This window comes from Rhinopithecus bieti, unplaced genomic scaffold, assembly GCF_001698545.2.
Source record: "Rhinopithecus bieti isolate Rb0 unplaced genomic scaffold, ASM169854v2 scaffold_13259, whole genome shotgun sequence".
Lineage (NCBI taxonomy): Eukaryota > Metazoa > Chordata > Mammalia > Primates > Cercopithecidae > Rhinopithecus > Rhinopithecus bieti.
The window spans coordinates 1,420,184-1,441,581 of NW_016807544.1; the positions used below are offsets into that span (position 1 = coordinate 1,420,184).

A 21,398-nucleotide genomic window follows, 5' to 3' on the forward strand; every position below is an offset into this window, starting at 1 on the left:
TCCCTCCCTCCCTCCCTCCCTCCTTCCTTCCTCTTTCTTTCTTTCTTTCTCTCTCTCTTTCTTTTTCTTTCTTTCTTTCTTTCTTTTCTTTCTTTCTTTTTTTTTTTTTGAAACAGTCTCACTCTGTCACCATGCTGGAGTGCAGTAGTGTGATCTTGGCTCACTGCAACCTCTGCCTCCTAGGTTCAAGTGATTCCCTTGCCTCAGCCTCCCAGCCTCCCGAGTAGCTGGGACTACAGGTGCATGCCATCATGCCTGGCTAATTTTTTGTATTTTAGTAGTTGGCCAGGATGGTCTCGATCTCCTGACCTTGTGATCTGCCCACCTCGGCCTCCCAAAGTGCTGGGATTACAGGTGTGAGCCACTGCGCCCGGCCTCTATTACATGGGGTATCATGTACTTGTGTATCCTCTCTTCCTTTTCAAAATTAACAACCTGACATGGCCAAACAGAATCTAAGATTGTTCCTTTTTAGGAAAGGAGAAATGCCCTATAGCTTATAGAAAAATTAAAGTTAGTAGTTTCTTCATGTAGAATTTAGAGACACCTTGAGTAAATTTCTAGTGATTCCAATTTGACCATACTCAGTTAAACTCACTTCTTATACATTCAGAAAAGTAATAGATATTGCAGTTATTATTTCCTGTTGTATCTAATGCTCTTTTGTTAGATATTATTGGTTCTTTCCCTTCTTATGTAATTCCTATGAAGAGATTTAACTCTCTGAGTAAAATGAAATTGAAGCCTATTAAATTAACACGAAATTTCCAGGATAATGAAAGAGCCCAGCCACACAGCTCACCTTAAAAAGTATGAAGCTGATCGCTTCATGTTAGTTGTATTGTAATTTAATCCACTTCAGAGATTCTTAGGCGAAGTGCATAGGTGCACATCCCTTGATACAGTCTCAGGCCAGTGGGTGGGTCAGGCAGCTGCAAGGAGCCCACCCACAGCTGTGCCCAGAGACAGACTCATTTTAGAGTGGGAGGAGTTGAGGGGCTAATGCAGTATTTCTTCAACCCAAAAAAACATGACAATACTTTGGAAGTGTGTTAAAATACAGATTTCTGGGGCTCCGGAAGATCTAACACAAGCCCAGGATTCCCCAGTTACATCAGTACATACAGGTGGCCACATTCTGTGGCTTGAGAAACACTGCTGCCATGACTTCACCTTCTTCATCTAGACAATATGGAACTGGATTTTGACCGTCATAACAGTGTGTATAATTCAGCTGGATGTGAGTGAGCAGTAGGCCTCAGCTGCTTGTGAACACTTGGAGGATATTTTACCTAATCTTCCAGGCATCATTCCTCCTTTACTAAATTAAATATCTAGGATTGGAACACAAGAAAGTATGCTTTAGAAGAGCTCCCAGGTGATGCTCACAGGCCCACTGAATTAGAGGCCATGTGTACGAAAGTGCACAATTTCATGCTGTGAGTTGTGTGCATTAAAGAAGAAAGCCATACCAGTGGATTGTTCATTTGTTTCTCTCTTACCTTTGTGCCTAAATCTAATCAATTGTTAAGTGGGGCTGTCTCAGTTATAACCACTAGTGAAGAGAAGCGCACTGGCATTTCACACCTGGGAGCTAGTGTCAGCCCATTGTGTTCATAGATAAAACCGGAATTGGGGTTGATCTTATTTAACCAGTTATCCTTTTAAGAATACATGTGTAAGCCAGGTGTGGCCATGCGCACTTGTAGTCCTGACTACTTGGCGGGCTAAGGTGGAAGGATCCCTTGAGCCTAGGAGTCTGAGGCTATAGTGAGCTATGATTGCACCACTGCGCTCTAGCCTGAGCCACAGAGCAAGATCCTGTCTCAAAACAAAACAAAATTAAGAAAATCATAGCCTTATTTTGTCTGTTTTGGGACTGAATATAAATGGAATCATACCATCTGTATTAATTTGTGTCCTGTGTCTTTAAGTCAACATTATGTTGCTAAGATTTATCCATGTGTTGCAGGTAACATTAGCTTATCTCCATTGCTATATTATATTTACAGTGTGAGAATATAGCAGCTCATCTATTCACTCTACTGTTGATGAACATTTGGATTGTTTCCAATTTGGGATATTCAGAATCTTTGTTTTTTCTTTTTCCTCTTCTTTTTTTTTTTTTTTTTTTTTTTTTTTGAGATAGAGTCTCATTTTGTCACCCAGGCTGGAGTATAGTGGTGTGAACTTGGCTCACTGCAGCCTCGACATCCTGAGCTCAAGCGATCCTCCCACCTCAGCCCCCCAAGTAGCTGGGTCTACAGGCACACGCCACCACACCTGGCTAATTTCTTTATTTTTTATAGAAACAGGGTTTTGCCATGTTGCCCAGGCTGGTCTCAAACTCCTGAGTTCAAGTAATCTGCCCACCTTGGCCTCTCAAAGTGCTGGCATTACAGGTGTGAGTCACTGTATCCAGCCGATACTAAGAATTCTCGTACATGTCCTTTGGTACACAGACATATGTGTTTCTTTTGAGTTTCTAGGAATACAATAGCCATGTCAAGAATATACGTATGTTCAACTTAGTAGAGCCTCTGAACTAGTTTTCCAAAATGGTTGTAACAAGTAGCACTCCCACCAGCAGTGTATGAGAGCTCTAGTGCTTCACATCCTTTCTGGCACTTGATATTATAAGTCTTTTTAATGTAGCCATTCTGGTAGGTGTGTAGTGGTCCTTCATTGTGGTTTTAATTTGCATTTTCCTGGTAACTGATGATGTTGAACACCAGTGTTTATTGATCTAGGCTCACTGCAACTTCTGCCTCGCAGGTTCAAGTGATTCTCCTGGCTTAGCCTCCCAAGTAGCTGGGACTACAGGTGTGTGCCACCACACCGAGCTATTTTTGTGTTTTTAGTAGAGACAGGGTTTCATCATGTTGGCCAGGCTGGTCTCAAATTCCTGACCTCAGGTGATCTGCCCACCTCAGCCCCCAAAGTCATGGGATTACAGGCATGAGACACTGCACCTGGCCTATTGTGGGACTTTTTAATATCAAAATAGTTTCAGATTTACAGAAAAGTTGCAAAGACAGAGTTCTCATAAACCCCTCACCAAGTTTCCCCTGTTGGCGTCATCTTACATTAGCGTAGTACATTTGTTATAGCTTGAGAATCAGTATTCCTTCAGCACTTTAAATCTGTTATCCCACACTCTGTGGGCCTGTAAGGTTTCCACCAAGAAGTTTGCTGCCAGATGTATTGGAGCTCCTTTTTGTTATTTGCTTCTTTTTTCTTGCTGCTTTCAGATATCCTTTCTTTATCCTTGACCTTTGAGAGTTTGATTAATATATGCTTGAAGTAGTGTTATTTGGGTTGGACCTTTTTGGAGTTCTGTGACCTTCTTGTACCTTGATATTTATATCTTTCTCCACGTTTGGAAATATTCATTATTCTTTTGAATAAACTTTGTGTCCCGATCTCTTTCTCTCTCTACATCCTCTTTAGGGCCAATAACTCTTAGATTTACCCCTTTGACAGTACGGGCACGGTGGCTCACGCTTGTAATCCTTATCTTTTTGTGAGGCCAAGGCTGGCAGATCACCTGAGGTCAGGAGTTTGAGACCATCCTGGCCAACGTAGTGAAACCCTGTCTCGACTAAAAATACAAAAATTAGCCGGGCGTGCTGGCGGGTGCCTGTAATCACAGCTACTTAGGAGGCTGAAGCAGAAAACCTGGGAGCGGAGGTTGCAGTGAGCCAAGATAGTGCCACTGCACTCCAGCCTGGGTGGAGACTCAAAAAAAAAAAAAGAAAACAAATTTACCCTTTTGAGTCTATTTTCTAGCTCTTGTAGGCATGTTTCATTCTTTTTTATTCTTTTTTCTTTTTTCTCCTGTGACTGTGTATTTTCATGTAGCCTGTCTTTGAGCTCACTAGTTCTTCCTTCTGCTTGATCAATTCCATTGTTGAGAAGCTGGTACATTTTTCTTTTTGTTTTTTATTTTTATTTTTTATTTTTTATTTATTATACTTTAAGTTCTTAGTACACGTGCATAACGTAGGCAGGTTTGGGTTACATATGTATTCTTAATGCCATGTTGGTGTGCGTGCACCCACTCAACTCGTCAGCACCCATCAATCACATTTGATATCAGGTATTACTCCCCAATGCAATCCCTCCCCCTCCCCCTCCCCATGGATAGGCCCGGTGTGTGATGTTCCCCTTCCCGAGTCCAGAGTGATCTCATTGTTCAGTTCCACCTGATGAGTGAGAACATGCGGGTGTTTGGTTTTTCTCTTCTTGTGATAGTTTGCTGAAAGGATGATTGGTTTCCAGCTGCATCCATGTCCCTCACAAAGGGACGCAGAACTCATCTTTTTTATGGCTGCACAGGTATTGTTGCCATGGGATGTATATGTGCCACACTTTTCTTAATCCAGTTGTCCGCAGATGACATTTGGGTTGATTTCCAAGTCTTTGCTATTGTGGAATAGTGCTGCAATAACATACATGTCATGTGGTCGTTTGTAGTAGAATAATTATATAATCCTTGAGGTATAGTACCCAAGTAGTGGATTGGGCTGAGGTCATGTGGGTACATCTAGTTCTAGATCCTTGAGGATTGCCCATACTGTTTTCCATAATGGTTGAACTATTTACAATCCACCAACAGTGTAAAAGTGTTCCTATTTCTCCATCATTCCTCTCCAAAACTGTATGTTTCCTGATTTTTTAATGATTTTGCCACTTCTAACTGGTGTGGATGATGGGTATCTCAATTGTAGGTTCTTGATTTGCATTTTCTCTGATGGCGAGTGATGATGAGCATTTTTCTCATGTTGTCTGTGGCTGTACGAATGTTTCTTTTGAGAAATGTCTGTTTCATATCCTTTCCCACTTTTTGATGGGGTTGTTTGTTTTTTTCTTGTATAAAATTTGTTTGAGTTGCTTTGTAGCATTCTGGATATTAGCCCTTTTGTCAGATGTAGTAGATTTGCAAAAATTTTCTCCCATTCTGTTAGGTGGCCTGTGTCCACGTTTCGATGGTAGTTTCTTTTGCGTGCAGAAGCTCTTTAGTTTAATAGATCACCATTTGTCAATTTTGGCTTTATGCTTGCCGTTGCTTTGGTGATTTTAGAAATGAAGTCCCTTGCCCATGCCTATGTCCCTGAATGGTACTACCTAGATTTTGCTTTCTAGGAGTTTTTATTGGTATAGGTCTAACCATTTTACAGTCTCATATCACATCGTTGAATTTAATCTTCAGTATAGGAGTAGGAAAGTATCCAGTTTCAGCTTTTCTACTTATGGCAGCCAATTTTCCAGCACCACTTATTAAATAGGAATCCCTTTCCCCATTTTCTTGTTTCTCTCAGGTTTGTTCAAAGATCAGATGGCTGTTAGATGTGTGGTATTATTTCTGAGGACTCTGTTCTGTCTCCCATTGGTCTATATCTGCGTGTTTTGGTACCAGTACGTGCTGTTTTTGGTTACTGTAGCCTTGGTAGTATGTTTAGAAGTCAGGTAGGCCGTGATGGGCCTCCAGCTTTGTCCTCTTGACTTAGGATTGTCTTGGCAATGCGGGCTCTTTTTTGGTCCATATGAACTTTTAAAGCAGTTTTTTCCAATTCTGTGAAGAAACTCAATTGGTAGCTGATGGGGGGGATGGCATTGAATCTATTAAATAACCTTGGTTTAGTATGGCCATTTTCACGATATGATTCTTCCTATCCATGAGCATGGTATGTTCTTTCCCATTTGTTTGTGTCCTCTTTGATTTCAGCCTGGCAGTGGTTTGGTAGTTCTCCTGAAGAGGTCCTTTACATCCCTTGTAAGGTTGGATTTCCTAGGTATATTTATTCTCTTTGAAGCAATTGTGATGGAAGTTCATTCCTGACTTGGCTCTCTGCTTGTCTGTTACTGGTGTATAAGAATGCTTGTGGTTTTGACATTGGAGAGTTTGTATCCTGAGACTTTGCTGAATGTTGCTTATCAGCTTAAGGAGATTTTGGGCTGAGACGATGGAGGTTTTCTAAATATACAATCATGTCATCTGCAAGACAGGGACAATTTGACTTCTTCTTTTCCTAACTGAATACCCTTGATTTGTCTTTCTCTGCCTGATTGCACCTAGCCAGGACTTCAACACTATGTTGAATAGGAGTTGGTGAGAGAGGGCATCCCTGTCTTGGCTGGTACATTTTCAGTTTGTCAATTCAATTTTCAACTCCAGAAATTCTGCTGATTTTTAAATTACTATTTCCATCTCTTTGTTAAATTTTTGGTAGAATTCAGAATTCCTTCTCTGTGATACCTTGAAGTTTATTGAACTTGCTCAAGGACAGGTATTTTGAATTCTCTGTCTGAATTCTGTGTCACTCTGGGATTGGTCACTGGTGCCTTATTTGGTTCATTTGATGAGGTTATGTCTTCCTGGATGTTCCTGATGCCTGTGTACATTCATCAGTGTCTGGGCATTGAAGAGTTAGGTATTTATTCCAATATTGGCAGCCTGGGCTTGTTTGTACCAGTTCTTCCGGAGAAGGCTTTCCATGTATTCAAATAGGACTATTGTGATCTAAGCTTGTGATCACTGTAGATGTATCAGCACTAGGGGGTGCCCTCAGTCCAGGAACGCTTTAACTCTCACCAACTCCAAGAGGCGCTGCCTTGATGGGTTTGGGCAAGATAAGGGAGAATTCTCTGGGTTGCTAGGCAATGTCTCTTCTCTCTTCCCTCTCAGAAATAGTCTGTCTCTGTGCTGGGTTGCCTGGAGTTGGGGAAGGTGATTCAAGCACTCCCATGGCCACCACAGCTGGCACTGGATGGGGTCAGACATGAAGATAGCACGGTATTGGGTGGCAGAACCAGTTGGGACTCAGCTTCCTCCCACTCTGGCTGAGAATTCCCCTCTGACCCAGAGCTGGTCTAAATGCTCCGTCCGTGGGTGCCAGCAAAATTCTGCTCAGTGTTGTGCTCTACTGTGACAGGCCAGCAGTGAGTTCCAGTGCAAAGTCCCACACCCTCTCCCTCCCTAATGTGCACAGATTCTCTCTCCAAGCTGCTGTGCCAGGGGTGGAGGAGGGGGCGTAGGCGATGCAGGACCATCTTTACCACCCTCTTCAGTGACTCTTTCCCCTTGATATGATGTGACAAGCAGGTACTGTGATCGCTCACCTGATTTTGGATTCTTATGAAGGTGCTTTATTGTGTGAATAGTTGTTCAATTTGGTGTTCCTGTGGAGGGACAGTTGTTAGAGGGTTCTATTCAGTTATCTTCCTCCCCAAGTCAATGTTGATACAGTATTATTAACTAAAGTCCATACTTTATTTAGGTCAGGACCGTTCGTTTTTGACAAATGAAAGTGCCATTGAGGAATGCTTTGGGACCACATACTATTGATTAAACCTCAAGTAAAAATAACTGAAAGTCTATTATAGCAAGAGTCAGCCATCTTTGGTTTCACCCCATGCTGGAGAACTCAGAAAGGCTCAAATAGTGTGGTCCTGTGAGACCACTGGGCAGGAAGTATGAAAATCCTACAGTTAAAGGCCTTCTACCTTTAATATGAGTTTTAGTTAACTAAAACTCTCATACCTTATTTTGAAAATCCTGCCTTTTTCTGTTCTGGAATTCTTGAAACCCCTAAATTTTGGACTCTTTAGTCATGTAGACTTTAGTTTTATTATCTTTTTTATTTTTGAGATGGAGTCTCTCTCTGTCACCCAGACTAGAGTGCAGTGGTGCAATCTTGGCTCACCACAACTTCCACTTCCCAGGTTCAAGCGATTTTCCTGCCTCAGCTTCCCGAGTAGTTGGGATTACAGGCACACACCACCATGCCCAGATAATTTTTTTTTTTTTAGAGACGGAGTTTCACCATGTTGGTCAGACTGGTCTCGAACTCGTGACCTTAGATGATCCGCCTACCTCGGCCTCCCAAAGTGGTAGGATTAAGGCATAAGCCACCACATCCAGCCCTAGTTTTGTAATCTTTAAATGATGTTTGAAATATATTGATGAGCAGGCTCCAGAGCCGATACGAATGCCAGCTGCCATGGGGAGGGAGCGCTCACTGTGCCCATTGGCCTTGGATGTGAGTCTGAAGAGCCATAGCCCTGATTCAGTCTCCTCTCCCCTCCTCAGCTTGGTCCTAGAGAGCATCATCACAATCCCTAGTTGTGAGGAAAGCAAGACAGAGGCATGGAGATGGTAGACCTTTTGCTTCTCTTTCTCCTGTCTCTTGCCACTGCCAGACTTCTGTGACAAACTTCAGTGGTGACAGTGTGTTTGAAAGTGTTCCTGACAGTCTTAAGTATTTTTACTTTTTAAAGTGCAGACTAAGCACTAGTAGCCATCTGTCATTTTGAGAGCAGACATTTAAATTATAGTGAGAAAGCAAGGAAGGCCAGCCAGCCATCGCTGTTAATAGTTCATGAAAAATTCACTGTTGTTCAACCCAGCCATCACCCGTACCCCGGGCAACACTTTCATAGCTGACATAATGATCCTGAGATACACATGTCTTTGCCCTGCTTCTCCTCAGTACCATGAGCTCCCGACACTCTGCCAGCCCAGTGGTTTTCACCAGTGCCCGAAGTTCACCTAAAGAAGAGCTGCATCCAGCTGCTCCCTCACAGCTCGCACCGTCCTTCTCCTCCTCCTCCTCCTCCTCCTCTGGTCCTAGGAGTTTTTACCCTCGCCAAGGCGCTACTAGCAAGTACCTAATTGGATGGAAAAAACCCGAAGGAACCATAAACTCCGTGGGGTTTATGGACACAAGAAAGTAAGAGTTATTTTGCTTCCCTTACTGGTGGCTTGCTTTTAACATGATAGAGAATAGAAAACCCTGTAGTAATCTCTTACAACAAAAGAGACCAGGCTAGGGGGTTGGGAGGAGTTGGTCTGTTGGTGGGATTATTATGTTTTTTCGTAAGTAATATTTTCCTAAATTATTTCTCTGCCTCGTTCCTTAAACAAGTTGTATTGTAAAATGTTAGGATTTGAGAATCTTAGATCTCAAAAGGAGTGTGTTTGAAGGATACACTTCAGAATAATTGCCCCTCTGGTGCTAAGACCATACTAGTCCCTTTGATTATATTAATCACAGCCTTCCCGTGTAATTCTTAACTAGGCCAGTAGGCACCAGAGGGAATATTAGAAAGTGAGTGAGTACCCCTGAAAATAAAGGACTTTTTGACAAGGTAGTACAGCAAAACATTAAATGATTCATTCAATTATTTTGTTTTCATTTGTGCAAAGGTTGCATTTTGGATGTATACCTTGTGGTCTTTTAGTAAATCTGTTGCTAATTTTGGTTTAGTAAAACTAATAGCTTTCTTTAAAAGAGTGACTTATTCATCAGATTTTATTTTGTGTTTCAAATTGGTTTTATTTCTTCAGTAAGCGTTTATATGAGTAGATTCTGATATAAGCAGAAGTAATTATGTTTCTCCACATAATATTTCTTTATTGACTTACATTCTTTAGAGACTATCGTGCCTTTGAGCCAACCTTGTTGAGTTGGTATCTATCATCTCTTCCCTTTTTTTCCAGGCGTCATCAGAGCGATGGCAATGAAATAGCCCACACCAGGCTGCGTGCCTCAACCAGAGACCTCCGGGCATCTCCTAAGCCAACCTCCAAGTCCACCATTGAAGAAGATCTAAAGAAACTAATCGACCTTGAAAGCCCAACTCCTGAATCACAGAAGAGTTTTAAGGTACAAGACAGAGCTCAGGCTAGATGGCAATTAGAAACAAGCCAGACATGATGGGGCTGTTAACCGTAGTCATGCTTTCCAGAAAGTGAGTCTCACTTCCTGCTATCATCCCATTTCCCTAATAACTGGTCCACAGTGTTTGACAATGCTCTGTCCCTGCAGCCACGTCTCATTAGTCATGGTTTCTATTAACATGGTCCTACCCCTGCAGCTGTTTATTCTTCTGCTGTATCCTGCTCAGAGTGCATGATTCCCTGAATATCACTTAGGCGATATGACTTCTCGGAAACTGCAAAGACACCTGTGGCTCCTATGGAAAGCTAGAACGTTTTCCATAAGGGCTTTACTGTCTTCTGTCCGGAGGGTCCTCCTCTTCTCAGAAATGGCCCCGTTTGCTCCTGACCCTGTCCAGCAAACCTACTGGCCATATATGGTATTCTCTTTACTCAGAGAAACTGCCTGATAGTCACTCTCATTGCCACACCCCCAAAAGTAAACATGCAGCTGCTGCTTCAGTCCAGCAATCTAAGTCTACCCACACACCTTCATTACTTTCCAAACTCTCTTGACTTCATAAAGCCTTCTATTTTATCTCAGAATTTCAGACTGTAAATGTCTTCTCTAAAACCCAGTCTCTCTGCACCAAGTCCTGAATACCTGTCCAGCGTGTATGTTTGTGTCACCCAGACCTTTATGTGACCACGTGGAAAGGTTTGTGTACTTGTCTCAGCTTGTAGGACCTTTGGAAACTCAAGGCTCTCTCCTTTCTTGTTCTATAAAGTGTGGAGTCTCACACCCCTGAGGATTGGAATGGGTGTTTATTGAGCTGGGCCTGAATTTATGTCACTCTGAGTATAGGTATTTCTGTCTGAGGTCTTCTGGGTCTCCTAGGAGAAGGAAGTGCACCCCCAGAAAGGTTATGGCTGCAAACTTTGAAGTTTTCTGTTCTCTAGGTTCTTAGGTGGATGATTTGTAGTCTATTTGAAGATACTGGAAAGCTTTAAGAAGGACCTTGAGAATTGAATTGATTGAAGTGGAAGCTAGAATATTTCCTAAACCACACACCAGCTTCACACTGTGATCAGAGTGCAGGAGGCATGGCGGGTGGAGCAGCTGTGTGGGGCTGTCGCCCTCAGGCTTCCCCAGCACCATGTCTGTGTGTGTGTGTGTGTGTGTGTGTGTGTGTGTGTGCGCGCGCGCGTGCGCACTTCTCCCCAGACAGACCAGATAAACCCCCTAAACCTAAAACCTAAAAAATCAACATTCATAGGAACTGAATGTACCCCCAAGGACCACTCTAGAGTTTCGTCGAGAAATAAATGATTTCTTAACATGATTTATGTTAATACGTCATTGTACAGATGTAGCCACTCTTGATTTCTGTAATTTCCGTCTCATAAGCCAGCACTTAACAGTTCTGACTCATCATTCAGGGCACAAATGGTTTCCTTAGCAACCTTGCAAAAGATAGTGCTTGAAACTTCTTTCTTTATCCATCAAAACCCAAAGAGGTGTATTAAGATGTTTCAGTACCAGTTTCAAAATAAAATTTCAGATTTTCTTTTGAGGTTAAAGGGAAATAAAACCTGCCCTGAGTGGAGTTTTCTTCTAGTTTAACATTTTGGCAAGGGGCAAGCTCGGAGCCTTCATTCTTCTGATTTACTTACGCAGTAGAAATAATTGAAGGCAAATGTTTGATTTTGTCCTTATTCCAGGTCTTGGCTTTTATTTCCAAAATGAATTACTTTAGCATTCCTATTTGAAACAGGAGTGTGCTTTCTTTATGTTGTGACTGTATTACTGTGAGACTCTGAAGAAAGTGCTTGTGCTGGCTAAACCATCACAGTGAGCAGGAACTGGGAATAGGCTCAGGTTTTCTTTCTCCAGTTTCATCTTATTTGAGCAGGTTTAGTTTCAGATGAGTTAGCTTAGCTCCCTTTGTCTTCTGAGAGTCGTCATCTGAATGATGGAAGCTCTGCTGTGTCAGTAAGTCTGGCATGCCCTTGAGAGGTCTTCCAGGCCACTCCTGGCTCAAGGCTCCAAACCACTGCCTCAGACTTCAGGATACTAGGTGTCATGGCCAGCTTTGGGCTGTGACACTCCGAAGCCACTCATGTGCCACATTGGTTTTCCTGGATCGCCAGTGCTACCTTTGAGCTTTTGTTAATATCGAGTGGCAGGGTCACTCCCAGGCTCGTTTGCCAGGAGAGCAAGGACCTCAAGAACAGTGGCAGAGCTGCAGCACTCTAAGAAACCTCACTGGCAAGCAGAGATGGGATAACCTTATTTTCCCCAAGGGTGGCATACAGTCTGACAAGTGAACAGACAGTTGTTCTGTGCCAGTGCTCTCAGGTATATACCAAAGGAGGAGGCTTCATGTGGCTCCAGTAATTAGGAAAAGCTTCTTGTCAGTGCAGGTGACACATGTCACTAATAACCAGGGGCACTGAAAAGCATGAGAGAACAGGAGACTGGCATGAAGCAAAGCGTCACTTCTCCAGGCCCCGTTCCTCAACTGTGAGATAGAGGGCCCGAGGAGATCAGTGGTGCCCAACCAGTCTTAAAGCTCAGGAAGCCTTTTTTTTTTTTTTTTTTAATCACACATGGAACCCCATTATATAGAATTCAGACAGCAGAGTTTCTCTTATGGGAGGGATGGGATGGCCTGGACTCCTGGGTCCCACTTGAACCTCTCCATAGCAGTGGTGCTGTAAGGAACCTTTAGGGCCTCCTTGGAGCACAAGTTAGAACCAGCCCCCTTCTCAAATGTCCTCTGAAATCCCTTCCAGGTGTGATCCCACTTCCAGTGCCATCCCACTCCACTGTGATTCTTTCCCAAGGGCTGGTAACACCAGGCAGCGCTCCTGGGCGATCCCAGGTACAACCTGCAAGGCAGGCAGGGGCTGCTCTTGGGAAGCGGATAGTTCTGTAAACCTTTAAGACTGAAGTTGAAGAGGATGGAGCGAGGGGCCATCCCAACATTCTTGGACAGGGCTGTGTTCTCCTACCTTTTAATGAATGAGCAGAACACCTTTGGGGTAGGTTGTTTCCTCTGCTTCCTGCCCTGCCTCCCTTCAGTCCAGGGTGTTTTAGCTTTTCATAGGGCACACTGCTTAAAGAAGCTCTTCAAGGTAGCTGTTCATGGCCTTGAAGCATATTAACGTTTCCCAAAGAGGCTGGAACTAGAATTGGCGGAGGATTTCACACCTGTAAAACCGTCAGGGTGGGGATACTGGAAAGGAAATCCCTTTACTAAAACCAGGGGTGCTGAAAACTATTTAGCAGCAGTTTTTCCGTACCGAAATCTGAGATCTGACCTGGCAGGCAGGAGCCTTATGTGATAGTCCTAGAACGTTGCAGGTGGAGATGTTTTATTTGGTTTTGTTTTTAATCTGGTTTTATTTTTTAAGAAAATTACAGTTAGCAAGCCATGTAATGGCTCTAATGCTCACTCTTCTCCACAAAAAGAGAAGGGAAATTGTCACTTTCATTCCAGGTTCTCTCTCTCAAAGCATTTATCACAGCAATTTAGTTTCTAGACAAGTACATATGTACTTTGGATTTAATTCATCATGAATTTTTTAAAGTGAACATAATTTTTACCCAGTTGGTCACACCTTGGGTGTATTCACAATGTGTTTGATTAATAATCTTTTGGTATTTATGCAGCAGCTATGCATACCACATTGAGGGTAGCCTGGACCTGGTTCACCCCTGGCTAGTTGAGTGGAAGCATGCTAGGCCCTGTGTATCCACTGTGTATTTCAGCCCACTAAATGGAGCATTTGCTAAATCATTCTCTGTCTGCCCCTTCAAAGTATCATGGGAAGTCCCAGGGTGGCTTTCAACCAGTGGTGACAGCCTCCTCACGTCTTCACCTGTTCTCCACATCGTTTTCCCTATCGAGGCAGACAGTGGCCTAAGAGGAACTGAATCAGAATGACTTCATTGTTCACAGGTCAAATGTTCTGTTGCCTTTCAGGTTGCTATTTTTAATGTGTCTGCTGTTCTCAGTGCAAGGGATTCTCAGAAGCTTGCTATTTGCAGAAAAAATCTCAAGTAAAATCAGATTTGGTCACAAAGGCAAAAGATGTCAATAAGAGATACATCTGGAACTATTTGTCATGTATAAATAAATATATAGTTATTTGTTATTTATAAAGATGACTTCCCTATTCTTTCTTTCTTTATTTTTTGAGACAGAGTCTCACTCTGTTGCCCAGGCTGGAGTTCAGTGGCACAGTCATGGCTCACAGCAACCTCCGCCTCCTGGGTTCAAGCGATTTTCCTGTCTCAGCCCCCAAGTAGCTGGGATTACAGGCGCACACCACCACAGCTGGGTAACTTTTGCATTTTTAGTAGAGATGGGGGGTTTCACCATGTTGGCCAGGCTGGTCTCGAACTCCTGACCTCAAGTGATCTGCCCACCTTGACCTCCCAAAGTGCTGGGATTACAGGCGCGAGCCACCGCGCCCAGCCTACCCTATTCTTATTTCATGAATAGAAATGCATCTTCAAAAAATAAACTTTCTCCAAAACTCATGAAATGTATCTACCTCGATAGGTTCAGTTGGTGTAAGTTAGTAATCAAGAGCTACCTGCTATGTGAGTTAAAATATTTTGATGATCAAATGCCCTTGTTGCCCAGCAAGCATGTTATCATCTGACAAGCTTATCAGGACACCCTCCTGGCACTGTGGCTCTCTGTTCCCCCAGGGGCCATAACACCATTTCTTCACGCCACTGACACCCGCCATTGTGCTCAGTCCAGCATTTTGTTTAATCCCTGTGGTAATCCTGAGAGGTTTTGTGCTCCCATTGTACAAACGAGGAATTAGGCTCAGAGAGATTGTATGATTTGGTGAGAGACACAGGATTTAAATAAAACTCACATTTGTCTGTTCCTAAAGTCTTGTTTTTAACCACACACGATCTTGATAAATCCACTTAATCACATACCTGAATCACGTAGGGAGCACCGATAGACTGTAGGCAGCGTGCCAGACTGAGGAGTAATGACCAGGAACTCTTGCGTTAGCTCCTTGAGGATGTAGAAATAGACAATGGGCCCTGAAGCTTCCTTGCTGGGGGTGTATCTGAACCAGTAACTTGGTTATCCCACCCTCCCCCAACCTTGGTCTCAGGGATCTGAACCAGAAAATTGACTTTCTTTTGTCTCGATCCTGTTTTTCAGTTCCACGCACTCTCCTCTCCTCAGTCTCCTTTCCCAAGCACCCCCACCTCACGGCGGGCCTTGCACAGAACACTGTCGGACGAGAGCATTTACAGTAGCCAGAGGGAGCACTTTTTCACCTCCAGGGCATCACTTCTGGACCAAGCCCTGCCCAACGATGTCCTCTTCAGTAGCACGTACCCTTCTCTCCCCAAGTCACTCCCATTGAGGAGGCCTTCTTACACCTTAGGAATGAAATCGCTGCATGGTAAGTGGTCTTTCAGCTGCAGCCTGGACAGCCCTGTTGATGATGGTCAGTGTCCCCAGACGTGGCTGCCACTCGGTGTGCTCAGAGAGGGAGGGGTCCTGTATCCATGCTCAGATGGTCTCAGCTCACCCGCCCCTTCATCATTTGCCCTCTCTCTCCTGTAATCCCAGACCACCACAGTCACCCAGGATGCTTGCTAGAAGTAACAGATTCCCACACTGGACCCAAGACCTCCTGAATTTGAATCTCCAAAAGAGTAGTCTGGGAATTGGTATTCTTAGCAACCATGCCAGCTGCTGTTTTGATTGAGCAAAACTGGCTAGCACTAGATTAGTTATTTCTTAGAGAGTTGTATCCACGGCTTCCTATAGCCACTGTAAGAACCCAGACTTGCCATTGCTCTCGGTCTTTCCCAGGCTGTGAGGAAATTGCCTGTGGTGTCAACCACTCATTTGTTGACTCGTTGATTTATTCATGCAGTGAGCAGGCAAGCATTATGTAAGGAAAAGGCCTGTGGATAATGGGTACCTCCATGTTCTTGCACCTGGTCCACATATGCCTTGTTTGCTTTGTGACCCAACTAGATCCCTGTTTTATTAAGGGCGATGTTCTGGGACTCGGGATTTAAAATTTGGTTTTTCCCTTTTTCCTGTCTCTGTCCCATTCCATTCCAGGGCTCGACAGCTCCCCTCATAGCTGTGGCCCAGCACAGCAGATGCCTGTCATGGAACCAGTGTTCCTGATCATTTACCGGATGCACTGCCGTCACCCTTCCTCCCTTCTGTCCTTTTTCCTTTTGCGAACTCTGCTGCAGCTTTTATATGTCTGGTGTCCATTCATACCCGTGTTTCTTTTCCTTCTGCTGCTTCTCTGGAACAGTAATTTCTTTACATCTCTTGCTTTTGCTGCCTTATTTTTGAGCTCTCAGCCCACACTCATGAATGTTCCTCCATGTCTCCGTCCTACTCACTGCTCAGCAGCACAGTCCCACCCACCCTGCTCGCCCCGGCAGGCATCACACAAGGCTCATGCCAGCTTCCCCTGCTCCCTCCCCCATCCACCTGCAGCTTATATCTGGGTTCTCTTTGCTCCAGGAAGTCACCTCCAATGAACCAAGGTTGGCACATGAAATGACCACTTTTTATCATCAGACTCCAGAATAAGCCTTCTGGTAGTGACCTCCTGCCCCTAGCCTTTTTCTCTCCTTCTCTCCCTACATCAGGGTCAGTCTTCCCTGAATTCCATTTTTCCTGCCTTACTTTGATTGCTCTCTTATTTCCCTGTACTTTTAATTTTGCCTTTGCAGTGTAAAGGTAACCCCTTTGTGAAGTCTTCTCTGCATGTGTCATGTCAGAGTAGGCCCTGAGTCGTAGAAGCCTACATTCCAAAAGAGCAGCTCAGAAATCTGCCTCCCCACACATGGTCATTGTCCAGACGAGGAGTCCTGGGACTAAAGCCCCATGTGAGTCCACAGTGGAAGGGAAGGAACAGGCAGCCCTCTCTGAGGCCCTTCCCATCAGCTTTTCTTGTTTTCCTGAATGGGATAGCAGCTGCAGTGATTTCACATCCTAACCAAGCAGTCCTCGTTGAACTGATCCCTCAGCCCTACCTTGCTTGGTGACTTCCACTGAAATGTGTTTGGGGGATGAGGAAGGGTGACTTCTTTCATCCCCCACATGGAAAGTCGGGCCCCAGAGATAAAAGGGCAGAAGGATTGTGAGTTACAGAATTATCTGTTCCCCCTCCTTACCCTTGGTGGGAGCACATTTAAGTAGAACTTAATGTTTAATATCTTGCAGTATTTGTTAACTTCCATTTACTCATAATTTTGCTAATTTTAAGCACAGTAATAACCAGCAGCTGTACTTCAGAGAAGTTCTTTTTGTAATTTGAAAGGGAAAACAAAGCACTTAATACACTGGCTTACCGGGCTGTCATAATACATGAAACTCTTTAACTCCTGGTGAACAGGTCTTTCTGGAGTCACTTAAGTATTCTAGCTGAGCGTTTAGCTTTAACTTTGTGTTCGCATGGACCTGAGTGTTGCAGTCGCCTTCCAAGGGTGCTCCTTCTCGTGGACTGGTTTGCTCTGCCCTCGCTTCCACCCAGCTTCTGCCTACTGAGGGCATTTTTATGTCATGAGCAACATTTTCCCTGGACCCCAACAGCCGTCGTTCCTGTTATCTGCCTGCATTAACCTGAGCAGTAGGAGCTGCCTTCAGTGTTCAGGGTGGCTCACTCTGCCCAGTCCTCCCTGCCCCAGGCTAGGCAGAGCTTAGTTGTTAATATGTCAGTTTGTTGTTACAGTGGTTTAATATTTGTATTCAATAAATTGTCCCCTTAGAAGAGCTTGGGATGTTAGACTGCTGCAACCCAAAATTGATCCAAAGAATAGCTCGTGTGATGACTGCATCCTTGGCAAGAATAATACCAGTTCCACCCCTAAAATCACCTTCCTGTCTTAGCTCTGTCTGAGTAACCCAGCACACTTAAACATCCCTTGATTTGCCCCTCACACCCCCTTGGACACCTTTGACCATGGAACCCAGTGGGCTGCCCCTGAATAGCAGACAGGGCAGGCATGGGCCTTCTGTCCCTTACCACTCCCAGGCCAGATAAACACAAACCATATTAAACTGGGTGCAGTGGCTCACGCCTGTAATCCTAGCACTTTGGGAGGCTGAGGCTGGTGGATCACGACAAGGTCAGGAATTCAAGACCAGCCTAGCCAACATAGTGAAACCCCGTCTCTACTAAAAATAGAAAAATTAGCTGGGCATGGTGGTACATACCTTTAGTCCTAGCTACTTGGGAGGCTGAGGCAGGAGAATTGCTTGAACCTGGGAGGCGGAGGTTGCAATGAGCCGACTTCGTGCAACTGCACTCCAGACTGGGCTACAGAGTAAGACTCTTGTCTCAAAAAATAAAAAAATAAAAAAAATAAGCTCTATTGTCCCCTCTAATAGGAAGAAACATCCCTGGTCTGGCTCCAAAATCCACCTCTCTGTTGAAGTAGGCCTCTTCTTCCCGGCCCAAATCCCTTGACTCGGCGGGAAAGGAGGTGCTTGTGTTGCCCAGGCCCTGCTGTGGACAGACAGCTCTCACAAAAGCAGACTTAGTGCCTCAGTGCAAAACTAACTTGGTCATGACTCACTGTTGGAAGGGAGATAATGGGAAGTTGTAAAAAAATGAAGACAGACTAGAGGAAGCCCATTCCTATTTCAAGTCAGCTTTAGAATAGCCACTAACAGCCTGCTAACCTGGACATTGATAACAGTCACAAATGGCTTACAATCTGTTGTGGTAACAGGAAACAGGTAAGTTTTGAGTGGTTTTCCCACAGGCACAAGAAGCATCTCATTCCTCCTCCTTTCCTGCAGGAGAGTTCTCGGCCTCCGACAGCTCCCTCACTGACATCCAGGAGACCCGCAGGCAGCCTATGCCTGACCCTGGCCTGATGCCCCTGCCTGACACTGCTGCGGACTTGGATTGGTCCAACCTGGTAGATGCTGCCAAAGCCTACGAGGGTGAGTCCACTGAATCCACACAGGACAGCCCAGGATCCTGCAGGGCTACCCTGTGGGGTGCCGGCGGAGTGAGCAGTGTCCGTCAACTCTACTTCTCTGGACACACTCACATCATATGTGCCTCACCAGATGAGCTACCAGTTACTGAGCACTCAGTAGAGACCAGACCCTAAGCTGGACACTTAAGCACATGTTTTATGTAATCAGATGCCACCTGGTGTTTCCTCCACAGGATTCATAACATGAATGCCTCACCTCCTCTGTATATGGGAAGGGCAGTGGGGAGAGGAATCTCAGCTGTCCCTTGACTGAAAAGAACACGTATCCAGAGAGGATCTTTCATCACGTCACAAAGACGTTGTTGCTAAGTGTCACAGTGCTTGCCCTGCTTGGCCACGCGCCTGTCCTGACAAATGTGGGGTGTCTCCCTTGCCGTTCTCCCTCGTCTCTGTGTGCAGTAGCACATTGTCTGTCTGCATTGTCTCCTTGCCAGCCTGCTGGCCGTGTGCTCGCTTTAGGCTGGCAGTTCTTAAATGCAGGTCCTCAGACTGGTACTGATCTTGTCTGCTATAATGAAAACAGAAAAAGTAGTGCACTATGTGTGTGTAGACATAAGATTGTCAGCTGGGTTTTTTGTTTTGTTTTTTGAATGAAGACTGACTTTTTTCTACATTTAAAGATCTTTCTAAAATTTATAGTTCTTATTCTTTACAAAATTATAGCAGGTGAATTTTTTTTTTCTGTTTTTGTTGTTGTTGTTGCTCTTAATTAGGAGAATTGAAAATTGCTCTTTAGTCAAGTCTGAATTTTGGGGGGAAATTTACTAGGCCACAGAACCTGTAAGTCGGGCAACCATGGAGTGGTCAGCAGCGGATCCTTTTACCTTCATGCTGTTTATTTAGCAGATGGAAATACCTAGTTCTGACTTGATTTTTCAATTTGTTGGTTAATCTCCTTCATATACAAATGGTAGAAGTTTTGGTTTTTAATAGGAGATTATTTTAAATTTGATTTAGTTTTCTTGGCTTAAATTTTAACTTGGTATGTTTTGGAACACAGGTGGTATGGATTTATGTTAAAGCCAACCAGAGTGTCCAGGAATCTTGTGGAAGACATACTTCAAGAAGTTTTAAGTATAATGCTAGCTCTCGAATGCATTTATTTCATTGCTGAGTGGAAAGCCTTGGTCTGGAAATTTGGCACAAGGACTGTTTCCAGAGAAACATTTCATAGAATGCTACTGTGATGAGCAGGGAAGAGGAAGAACTAGAAATTGACTCACAGATGTTTTTTAAAGGGAAATTACAATGGTACAATCCTCTTACAGCTAAAACAGTCATATTTTTCCCTGTGAGAGCTGGGAAATAAGATTTCCAGTGCATCCTGCACTGGAAATACTAGACATGACTGCCAACTAGACCACTTGTTGACTTTGATAGATAGGGCCCAGGGATGTGGTTCCAAAATACTCAGTGGTTTCTTCTCTCCTTTCCAGTCCAGAGAGCCTCGTTTTTTGCTGCTAGTGATGAAAACCATCGCCCCTTGAGTGCTGCATCCAACAGTGATCAGCTGGAGGACCAGGCTCTGGCCCAGATGAAGCCTTTCAGCAGGTTGGTCCCCGTGCGAGGGCAGCACTCTGTACCTTGTGTCACACCTGCCAGTGACTGCAGCTGTGGGGAAAAGAGATGGAAGCCACACGGAGTAGCTGAGTGAAGCTCATCACCGCAGGGCCACTTTACATTTTAGTCAGAACGCTTTGTAACTAAATACAATAGATATAATTAAACTATTCTTGATGACTTATATGGCCATAATGACGATTATTCATTATTATTTAATGCCATAATACATTTATGCCCTCAGGACCAGTTGGGTCAGGTAGGAGAGAGCATTTGCTCTAAGTATCCCCGCGCTCTGTGCTGTGTAGTCCTGCAGTGTGGGTTTTCAGTATCTTCCACAGTGTCACTGATGGTCATGCTTATACATGCGCTTGCTGAGTCCTACTGGTTTGAGATGTAGCCATGATGCCTTAGCTGCAATTGCATGAGTAGCTAAGACCACACACTTGGGGACCAGAGACGACCTGCCTATCACATCAGCTCCCCAGCTTCCTTCCCACACACAGGGGAGCAACTCCTTTCAAAGCCCACTAGAGATCCCAGAGCCTACCTGGGAATCATTTTACTGTTTGACAATTATGTCCGCCAGAAAGTACCTCTTGTGCTGCCAGAGAGACCATTTTCACTATTGTGCTTCATTCTTTAGTCGTGAAGATGCAGCATCTTTAACAAAGGAAGCTATTGATTTCCTGCAGTTCAAGCTTGTATTACCTTTTTTTAAGATTACCATTTTATTTTGTAAAGTAAAAATACTCATTGGGTCGCCATACCGAGTAATTTGACATTGAAAACCATTTTATAAATACAGCCTCCTCAGATTAAAAAAAAAAATCCCAGCCATGGAGGCCCCTGCCAACATGGTCTTGTTTCTTGTTCCCAGCAGTAAAGATTCCTCTCCCACTCTGGCTTCTAAAGTGGACCAGCTGGAAGGTATGCTGAAGATGCTTCGGGAAGATTTGAAGAAGGTAAACACGTATTCTCAAAGCAAATTGCCCAGTCTGTGCAAACTGCCCTTGAACCTTGAGAGCCCTTTTTAAGTAGCGTAGTGAAATAAGATGTGGGTGTCTTCTCGGTGCCTGCACGTGTTTGGGGCTGCAGGGATCTCAGTTGCCACTGGAACACACAGTGCAAGGAGGCGTTCGG

The 21,398-nt window shown here is 44.2% G+C and overlaps 1 protein-coding gene across 14 annotated transcripts in view; it reads left to right on the plus strand.

Moving 5' to 3' along the window:
- Positions 1–21,398, plus strand: part of SIPA1L1 (signal induced proliferation associated 1 like 1) — a 420,357-nt gene that overhangs the window by 396,422 nt on the left and 2,537 nt on the right. For 12 of the 14 annotated variants that reach the window (XM_017882761.1, XM_017882759.1, XM_017882760.1 and 9 more), the window contains 6 exons: positions 8,493–8,732; positions 9,503–9,668; positions 14,863–15,109; positions 18,490–18,636; positions 20,132–20,246; positions 21,136–21,220. In XM_017882761.1, the coding sequence (XP_017738250.1) occupies positions 8,493–8,732; positions 9,503–9,668; positions 14,863–15,109; positions 18,490–18,636; positions 20,132–20,246; positions 21,136–21,220 (1,000 nt within the window). The remainder of the gene's footprint in view (positions 1–8,492; positions 8,733–9,502; positions 9,669–14,862; positions 15,110–18,489; positions 18,637–20,131; positions 20,247–21,135; positions 21,221–21,398) is intronic. The other 2 variants (XM_017882770.1, XM_017882766.1) reach the window with 1 other exon arrangement.